General features: G+C 42.2%; 1 protein-coding gene across 1 annotated transcript; it reads right to left on the minus strand.

Annotated features, from left to right (window-relative positions):
* Positions 1–5,174, minus strand: neff1 (neuronal intermediate filament family member 1). Its single transcript, XM_061071634.1, has 4 exons — positions 4,416–5,174; positions 1,566–1,883; positions 1,170–1,294; positions 1–370 (listed from the first exon to the last, which is right to left on the minus strand). The coding sequence occupies exons 1-4, from the start codon at positions 5,172–5,174 to the stop codon at positions 1–3; spliced, it is 1,572 nt and encodes a 523-aa protein (XP_060927617.1).
* Positions 5,175–9,943: the final 4,769 nt, after the last annotated feature.

Genomic DNA, 9,943 nt, shown 5'->3' on the forward strand with positions numbered 1-9,943 from the left:
TTAGCTCTTGCTGGTTTTGCCGGTGGGGCTCTTCTTCTCCTTCTCCTTCTCCTTCTCATCCTTCCCCTTTGGCTTCTCCTCCTCCTCTTCGTCCTCCTCGTCCTCCCCTTCCTCACCTTCCTCCTGGTCGTCGCCCTCCTCTCCCTCTTCTCCCTCATCCTCATTCTCCTCCTCTCCCTCTTCTCCCTCCTCCTCCTCCTTCTCCTCCTCTTCCACCTCCTCTTCCTCCTCCTCAGGCTTGGCACCGAACCTCCTGTAGGCTCCCAGGTTGTAGTTTCTGGCGGACATGTAGGAGTAGCCAGGGTAGCCCGACTGGACCATGGCGCCGCTGACGGAGCTGAGGCGGCACTCTTCACCTTCCAGCAACTTCCTGTATGGTCAGAGAAAGAGAGAGAGAAGGGGGGATGACGACCTCTAGTCTGGTTTTGTTACTATTATTATCTGAGAGTGTATATCTCCTGAGGGATCTAATGTCACTGGAGTATCAGTGGCAGCACCTCTGTGGTCGGATTGTGTTTATTTCCCCTGAACATCATCACTGTTGCTGAGTTAGACGGTGGTAAGGTTTCACAATGCATCAGTCCATATCACGTGTCCATGTATAATGGACAAAAAGTCCATTGTTCATCTTTTATTGCCATTTTGCATTTCTTTTACAATTAACAGTGTGTATATTTAGTTATTATGTGTTAATTGAGAGGGGTGACATTGCTTTCATATACCATGGGTCTGTATTCTGCTGAGTGTTATTTTCTTTTCTTGAAATAAACGTTGGGGTGAAAGTGCAGCTCATCATAAAGTAATACATTTTTCAAGAAATGCATGAATAAAATATAATTAAATTATTTTTTTTACCGGCAATATATCTTTCAAAACTGAAAGAAAGGTTGATTACTTTTGCCTTTTTTGTAAGTGCATCACTGAACTTAAAAAACATTACAAAAAATGCAATAATACTAATAATAAATCTTATTTCATTGCTCTTTTCTAGACACCCATAAGGACACCTCACAGTATATCATAATTAAACACATCAATAAATTAATAATATAAAGGTTCATAATAAGCTCAGAATTATGTGTTGCAAAGCTTAAAAACAAGCACAGTCCGGTTCATTCAGTCCCTCATCCTGTTCTCTGTGGTATTGAGTTCACTGTACTGTGGCCCACCTGTAGGCAGCAATCTCAATGTCCAGCGCCATCTTGACGTTCAGCAGGTCCTGGTACTCCCGCAGGTGACGAGACATTTCTCCTTTGGTGCTGCGCAGACCGGCCTCCAGCTGCTGAATGGTGTCCTACACACACACACACACACACACACACACACACAGAGAGAGAGAGACGAGAACCACACAGTGAAATACCACTGTCTTGTCATATAGTCTGAAAATGCCAAACATTTTAGAAAATATTTTAATTATTGTGCTGAATTAAGTGATTTATAAAACATAGTCCTATAATTACTCTCTCAGGCTGTGTCATTAATCAGTCTTCATTGTGCCGAGTGTGTCCTGGTCTCTCTGTTTAAAATGTAAAACCCCAAATAACACCTTGTTATTCTCATACCTGCATCTCTCCAATTTCATTGTTATGGCGATCATCCATCTCCGCAATCTGCCTCTCCAGGGCCTCGTTGTGGCCCCTGAGGGACTCGATCTCCAGGGTGCGGGCCTGCACCTGCCTGCGGTACTCGCTCAGCTCCTCCTTGGAGTGCTTGATGGCGTCCTGGTTGCGGGCGGCTGCCTCGGTCACGGTAGTGAACTTGGAGTGGTACCACTCCTCTGCCTGGACCTGGTTCCTGGCCGACAGGTTCTCGTACTGAGCCCGGATGTCCTTCAGGGCGGCAGCCAGGTCTGGCTTACTCATGTCCATCTCCACTGACACCTGGGCGTGTGGGAGAAGGACAGAGGACAGTTTTTAAGTTTATATCATCAAATCAGTATAAAATCGTGTTGTTGTGGTTTTTTTCACTTGTATTTAGTTTGAATCATTCATAGTGTCATTATCCCAGAGGAAAAAAGCTTAATAGCATCATTCAACAATCCAACTTCTCAAGTGAAGAGTATGTCCTAAAATGGCTGATGTGAAAATTTGACCAGAGTGTCATGTGAATTATTGTTCCAGTGTGAAAAGGTAAAGTGTTCATGAACGCAAAGCTGAACGCACATCTTTCTCTGTTCTTGTAGCACTGGAATAATGCACAATATGTGTAAATAATATGTCTATCTTTTAAACATTATTCAAAGCTACTGTAAAACGTTGGTTTAGATACATTAACTAACCAGTATTGCAACAAGAGTACAGATACTGGAATCTGCTTCTCTCCTATCTCTCCTTTTTTTGTGTCCAGAACTGATTAAACTCATAATTTAACTTGAATGTTTTTCTGAATTGCTGCACTACCTCTGGTGACAGACGGTAAACATACACATATATACAAGGTGAGCAGAGTGATGATGAGCTGAGTTGTGGTCCAGCGAGGTGGACTGCCGCAGCACTGATTCATCGACTGCTGAGTCAGGCCTCTCTCTGCTGGATAGAGCTGTGCTGTAATGGCTTACATGGCAACTCTATTCTCTGCAGGGGGGGGAGGAGGAGGAGAAACTCTGGAGATATCTACCCAGCAACCACTCATATATGCATGACCTCCCTAAATATAAAATAAAACTGCACATTGAGGGAATGGGAGTGAATTGATTTCTACACAGAGTTGCAGCATCCCCCCCAGCTTCAGAGTCATTGTGTTTGTTTGTCTCCATCTGCAAATCAACTCCAGGAGCCGGAATATTTGAACACATGTAAAACAAAAATTAATTTTTTTTGAATGAATTGTGTTAAAATTAAGATTGTGTTGTGTTTGAATGAATTGTGTTAAACCTCTTTTGGTCAAACTTCTACCATTTGCACTTTTGTGCTATACGGTTTACCTTGAAGTTAACAATAAAAAAAAAAATGCTGGGGGTGTTCGCTCCCCCTCCCCCCTCTCCCCCACTCCCCCCCGGGGACGACCACACCCTTTGATAATGCGCTATGAATCTGCATCCCCCCCACCACCCCACCCCCCTTCCTCTCTGCTCCACACCCACCTGCTCACCACCTTTAAAAGCTCCTTCTGCGTTTATATAATGACTTTGCTGCAGTACACTTTGCTGCACACACACACACACACACACACACACACACACACACACACACACACACACACACACACACACACACACACACACACACACACACAGGGCTACCACATATTCAGCGCAGAAAAAAGGGTCTGAGAAAAACTTAATAAAAAAAAAAAAAAATACACAATTAGAGCACCAAAAGTAACACAAACAAAAAAAGAATCCAAACTATTTTGAACAGTTACAAAAAAAATATTTAAATATCATTGTAACCGATTGGCTCCTTCACAAACTGCATCAGACCAAGGCAAGAGGGGAGGAGGGAGGGAGGGACAGCGCCTGGTGCTGAAACGGAACTGCAGTGTCATCCATTATCATCAGTGCGCATTGAGCAACACTGTCATTATTACATGATCACTGTATTCCTGCAGCACCTATGCAGTGGTCTATATAATAACTGTCGTCTTTATGCACCTGTATTATAATTATCACCAGTGTCTGAGGTCTCTTCAAAGCAATCAGTCATTTGATCATTGACTTTGCAGCCTGTTGACGTCATGGGAAACTTAATGAATAACGTCCAGTCACTAGAGTCAGTCCAGCCTCAGGCCCTGGACCAACATGTGAGCTGCTGGTTCATTTAGCGAATCATGTCTGGATGTATGAAGGAGGATTGAAGAACATGAACGTAGATTAAGTGTAAGTGTGAAAACTACATGTTGATGTTAAATCTGACTAGTGGCAGAAAGTTGGACTATGGGCAGAAAAGGTCTCTGGTTCGACTCTGTTCGTCTCAACAAAAAGACGAACCTGGATTGATCTGTCCAAAAATCCAAGTGGATTCTCCCTACCCTGTCTAGTACCCCTGAGCAAGGCACCTTACTCCCCCAACATCTGCTCCCCGGGCGCCGTACATGGCTGCCCACTGCTCTGTGTGTCCTGCACCAGATGGGTTAAAAGCAGAGGTTAAATTTCCCTCCTTGCATGAGTGTGCTTGTGTTTGGGACAAATAAATGTATCTTAATCTAATCTTAAATATTAGATCTATTCTGCTCTGACATGTTTTTTCCTGCATGAACGTATAAGGCAGGCTCTTAAGAAAATGAGGATGTAATTAATTGGGATGGGGTTCTTATATAGTGTTTACCATAAATAGGAGTAGTGGGACAAATAAATGTATCTTAAATCTTATCTTACAGGTTGATGATAAATCTGACCATGATCAACCACCTGTCAGACTGCGGAGCTCCAGGCCATGTGGACCCTGGGGGGTTTGGGGAGGGGGGGGGTTTACCTGTGTGGCCTGCAGAGAGGTCTGCATCTCCTGCAGCTCCTCTTCATGCACTTTCCTGAGGAAGGCGATCTCGTCCAGCAGCGACTCCACTTTCTTCTCCAGCTCCAGACGCACCAGCGTGGCGTCGTCCACGTCCTTCCGGTAGCCCTTCAGGACGCCCTCCGCCTCCTCCCGCAGCCGGCTCTCCTCCTCCAGCTTCTCCCGCACCCGCTCCAGCGTGTCGTTCATCTGCTCGCAGTCCAGGTGCATCTGGCTCTTTTCGTGCGTGAGCTCCTCGACGCGCGCACGCAGCTCCCGGATCTCCTGCTCGTACAGCTCATGCAGGCGGGACGGCTCGTTGTGCCGCTGTCTCAGCAGCGTCACCTCGGCCTCCAGCACCTTGTTCTGCTGCTCCAGGTTGTGCACCTTCTCGATGAAGGACACGAAGCGGTCGTTGAGCCCCTGCAGCTGCTCCTTCTCGTTGGTGCGCACGATCTTCAGCTCGTTGGTGACCGCGGTGGACTGGGTCAGGTCCATCCCGGAGTCCGGCATCATGGAGGAGGAGAAGACCCGGCCGGGCGCCGCCGTCCTGCGGTAGGAGGCGGAGGAGGACATGGCGGAGGAGGGTCCATAGGTGCGGTTGGTGCTGCGGTACCCAGTGGAGTGGAGCCGGGACGGGCTGCTGCTGCCCCCCCCGAGACCCACCCGGCCGGAGCGGGGGGCATCTCCGAAGATCTTCCGATAGGAGCTGCTGCTGTAGATGTCGCTGGAGTAACTCATGGTTCCTTCCTCTCGGTGGTGTCCTATACAGGAGAGAGAGTGTGTGAGAGAAGTTCAGGAGGGTGCGTGAGGGTGAGTGTGTGTGAGAGAGAAGGTGAGATGCGAGTGATGTCTGAGCAGGACAGGTGCTCTTATAGCAGAGGAGCCGGCGCATCATCTGACGCAGAGACAACAGGAGATGAGGGGAAACCTGCAATCTGAAGCAGAAAGCCTCCGCCCTCTGGGGAGACACGGACTCACTCATGCAGCCCGGAGGCGTCAACACACCAACTCTAGAACATGCTTTTCTTCAGTGAATCCTCCATGGCCCATTCAACTTTTCCATAAGTTGAATTACGAAGTCATGGACCTCCGTTTATGATCAAAAACCAGGCGAATAATATGAAATCATAATCGGTAATCTCATTCTCCCAGTATAATCCCACTGGACTGTCTCATGTTACGGACAGTCCATGTGTCGCTGCGGGTTTTTCTTTGCTGTCCCAGCAGAAACCGACGGATGGGATCGATGAGTGGAGCTGTGCGCTATAGAGAGGGTTCGGTGCTGCAGTCCGCACCCTCATCCCCTGACCTCCGCAGGATCAGAATACGGGATGAGACTCGTTCAAGTGGCGTGATTCCTCCTCTCACTCCACCGCGGTCTCTTCACACATCAGTGATGCAGCACTATAAACTGTATTTCTTTTTGTCTTTGATAAATGGTGTAAATGATCAAAGTTGTCTCAATATACAGGATATAATGAAAGGGAGACTTGTACATTATGATCCAGGTGTTCTGCATTAACATTGTTGTGTGATAAGCAAAAAAAAACATTATTCATGTCTTTGGCAGAAAAGGCTTCAGAGGATGAAGACTTTCTGTTTGCATTCTGTGTTTTTTCTTTTAATTTCTGAACTCCTTTTCTTTTTATTATGTGTTCTTATTTTGTATCAAATTTTGTATAAAACTAAAACTATGAGAGTTTTTCAATATATTTTATAAAATATAAAACTAAAAACTAAAACTATGAGAGTTTTTTAATATATTTTATAAAATATATTAAAAAACTCTCATAGTTTTAGTTTTATACAAAATAAGAACACATAATAAAAAGAAAAGGAGTTCAGAAATTAAAAGAAAAAACACAGAATGCAAACAGTAAGTCTTCATCCTCTGAAGCCTTTTCTGCCAAAGACATGAATAATGTTTTTTTTGCTTATCACACAACAATGTTAATGCAGAACATCTCTTTTTTTCTAGTATTCACATTGCAGAGCTTGTGAATACAAATTTTTAAAAAGAAATCTACATCAAAAAATAGAAATCAACCCACAATCCCACAGGAGGGTTTCCTAAGCATGGCAACAGCAAGTGGTCTAAATAGTCTAAACTGTGCGGTGGCAAAGTGTGACCTCCTGTGGGTCATCATCATAATGGATAGCACACATGAGATGAATTATATGCAGCTATGAAGTATCAGTAATTTAAAACTTGTGTGTTTATGGTTTTAACTCTGTAAATAAGTTTTATCACAAACTCCGTTACTCATTTATACAAGTATCTAAAGCTATACCTATAGGTTTGGGTGTAGTAGAATGGAGTTTATAGGTGCAGAGAAAAACAAGGAGCCATGTCTGCGCAGAGCTGTCGCTGGCCTTGGTGCTGATCCAGGCTGGAGAGGCACCACGCCCACTGCGAAGGAGACAGCCCCACCCACAGGACTGCAGCCCCCCCAACACCACCACCACCACCACACGCAACAACACAGCATAAGCAGCCTCTTGTTCACCTACCGTCAGGAAAGTAAGTGAGCATGAGAGCCCATGCCAAGTCATCTCAAATCACCTTGGACCACATTCGCCCATCACCACCTTTAGTTGTCGCCCTCAGTCAAAACATTTTGTTTTTACGAGAAGGCATCTGCTCAGCAACAACGTTGACTCAGTCACTGGATCTTCTCGTTTTTAAGCATTTCATTTTAGAATATTCCTTATTTTTATATTTCCTAAGTGTAACTGTGATTGTTTTTGTGTGCAGGTCAGCTTGTTTCTGGATTTCACTTAATGTGTAAGATGAGTCACTCTCTATATTTTTCTTCTATTCAACAAATTGCAATGTGTTGTTGCTATATTTAAATATAATAAAATGTGTATTTCATAATTTTTTCATAAAAGCATATTTCATATAATTATCAGAAAACTGGAGTCCTGTATTTACCTATTACATTGTTGTATGGCAAAATATAAAAGCCATGTAGATGTTACTGTAAAAATTATATTAAAGTTTTACTATTACAAGATAGATAGATAGATAGATAGATAGATAGATAGATAGATAGATAGATAGATAGATAGATAGATAGATAGATAGATAGATAGATAGATAGATAGATAGATAGATAGATAGATAGATAGATAGATAGATAGATAGATAGATAGATAGATAGATAGATAGATAGATAGATAGATAGATAGATAGATAGATAGATAGATAGATAGATAGATAGATAGATAGATAGATAGATAGATAGATAGATCATATCCTGCATTAAGGTCATACCTTGCCTTTTCACTCAGTTGAGGAAGTATTCCATCAGCTACTACAGATACTATACATTTCATACTCAGTGATACTTTACATGTGCTGCAGACCTGAGCCGATGCTGAGCACATGTAAACAATAACCTCGGCCTCTCTGTTATTACAAAACATTCATGGTCGTACTGACATTATCATCTATTATCATCTATGTGTCTGTGCACATGAACATGAATATAACAAGGCACAGGGATCATGAAGAGAAGTATGTGATGTGTTGGTCAGGCCAGCAATGTCACTGAGATGGTTATAAAACACCAGGGGATATAAATGCACATGCATGTGTATTCTACATATGATGACATCATCACAATGTTAAATGATGCTTTGTTGCACCAGTATCACATGCCAGCTTCACACTGAGGAAGAACAGGTACACAATGAGAGTATACATCAGTTCAACATGAGAAAATCCTGCAGACAGGCTGTACGGTGCACAGCAGTTAGCATGAAAAACAACAGGGTGAACGGGAAAAAAGACTCCTGACACCTAAGTCTGTGTGTGGTTCAGAGGATGAGTGTGTGGGTGAGTGAGGAGGCAGAGAGAGGAAGAGAGGGGGAGAGAGAGAGAGAGAGAGAGAGAGAGAGAGAGAGAGAGAGAGAGAGAGAGAGAGAGAGAGAGAGAGAGACTGTAACACCTCTAGCTGACAAAATAGCACATAGAGGAGGGTGCATGGATGCCAGTGACTCAGCAGTAAATGACAGGTAGCTTCAACATCCCTCTTCATAGGAACAAAAAAATTCCGTATGACAAAACATTACATCCTACAGTAAAGTCATACGTGTCATCATCAGATGCCTTTATTTATTTTTTTATTTATTTTTTAACAATATGTTTTATTGAAGTTTCAAGTGCATATCAAACTTTATGACGAATTTACAAACATTTTCATTCATATCCCCTCGAACAGCCACTCATTCACACAGACAAAGAAAAATAAAGAAATAAAATGGACAATGACAACAGACATCAGATGCCTTTTTACTCAAGTACAAAACTACTGAATTTGAAATATATTGCAATATCATAACCCGACTTCCATGTCAGTGTACAGGCTCAATGAGCAGTGTGTTTGCCTGAATAAACAACTACACTTTTCATTCTGATGCAACTGTATAACGACTGTTAACTAAAAAGACTGCAGTTGACAGCCTGGAGCTGTCCCTGCTTTGCCTTCCTATTTGGATTTTTACAGGAAATATGCGGTGGTGTTTTGCAACAAATAATAGATAGAGGGCGCTGTCCTCCTACAAGAGAGGAGGCTATCAGGGTTTGTGAAAATGGCAAATGGTGGCACAAGCGAAAGGTTGATGGAAAAAAATGTCCTCTAACATATACATCATGTTGAGTATATGAGTAGATATTTATAACAGTAGACATTTTGACATGCCATGATAGTAGATACATTGTTAAGAATGGTGACATTGAAGAGGCATTGGAAATGTGAAGTGACTAATCTGCTGTGAGGAATGTGTGCTGTGCTCTGTTTCTTGTTAGTGACTGTATTCTATTGTATTTATATATATATATTTAATTTTGTTTTAATTTAGTTTAAATTAGTATTTTCATTGTAATTTTTTGTACCTGAATTTATGTTGTAATCATATCTTAGCAAATTCTGTGACTTTTGTATTATTTATTTCCATTTATGCTGCCACATGTTCAGGTTAGGGAAGGTTCTTGTATGTATGTAAATCAGAATCAGAATCAGAATCAGAAGTATTTTATTGCCAAGTACATTCACACATACAAGGAATTTGCTCTGGTTATTGGTGCAAACAATGAACATAGAAACATAAAAACGCAATAAACACAACATGCATAGGAGAGCAATACAAAATGGGAAACCGGTATATATTTACTCACTGTTTACTTCTTATTTACTCACTTTTTACCAATATTTATACCAAGTAACATTTATTTTGAGATTTCTGAATAAAAATATATAAAAAATATAAAAAGTGAAGTAAAAAGTGAAATGCTAAATGCAAAACAGTTAACAGTGTCATATTGCAATATGCAATGTAATGCAGTATAATATAATATGATATGATATAATGTGTTAATTTAACACATCCTAGAGGTGTGGGGGTGGAATAAAAGTCAGAGTCAGGTGGGGGTCCCGGGCCTTGTTGATAAGGCCAACTGCAGTCGGGAAGATGAAATTGATGTAAATGTATAAAATTATATA

This window comes from Limanda limanda, chromosome 5, assembly GCF_963576545.1.
Source record: "Limanda limanda chromosome 5, fLimLim1.1, whole genome shotgun sequence".
NCBI classification, from domain to species: domain Eukaryota; kingdom Metazoa; phylum Chordata; class Actinopteri; order Pleuronectiformes; family Pleuronectidae; genus Limanda; species Limanda limanda.

Excerpts from the sequence above, each read along its gene's own strand:
- neff1 (XM_061071634.1), bottom strand. The coding sequence starts at position 5,174 with ATGAGTTACTCCAGCGACATCTACAGCAGCAGCTCCTATCGGAAGATC. Across the intron at positions 1,884-4,415 it reads CCTCTCTGCAGGCCACACAG|GTGTCAGTGGAGATGGACAT; the intron begins GTAAACCCCCCC and ends CCACACGCCCAG. Across the intron at positions 371-1,169 it reads ATTGAGATTGCTGCCTACAG|GAAGTTGCTGGAAGGTGAAG; the intron begins GTGGGCCACAGT and ends CTGACCATACAG.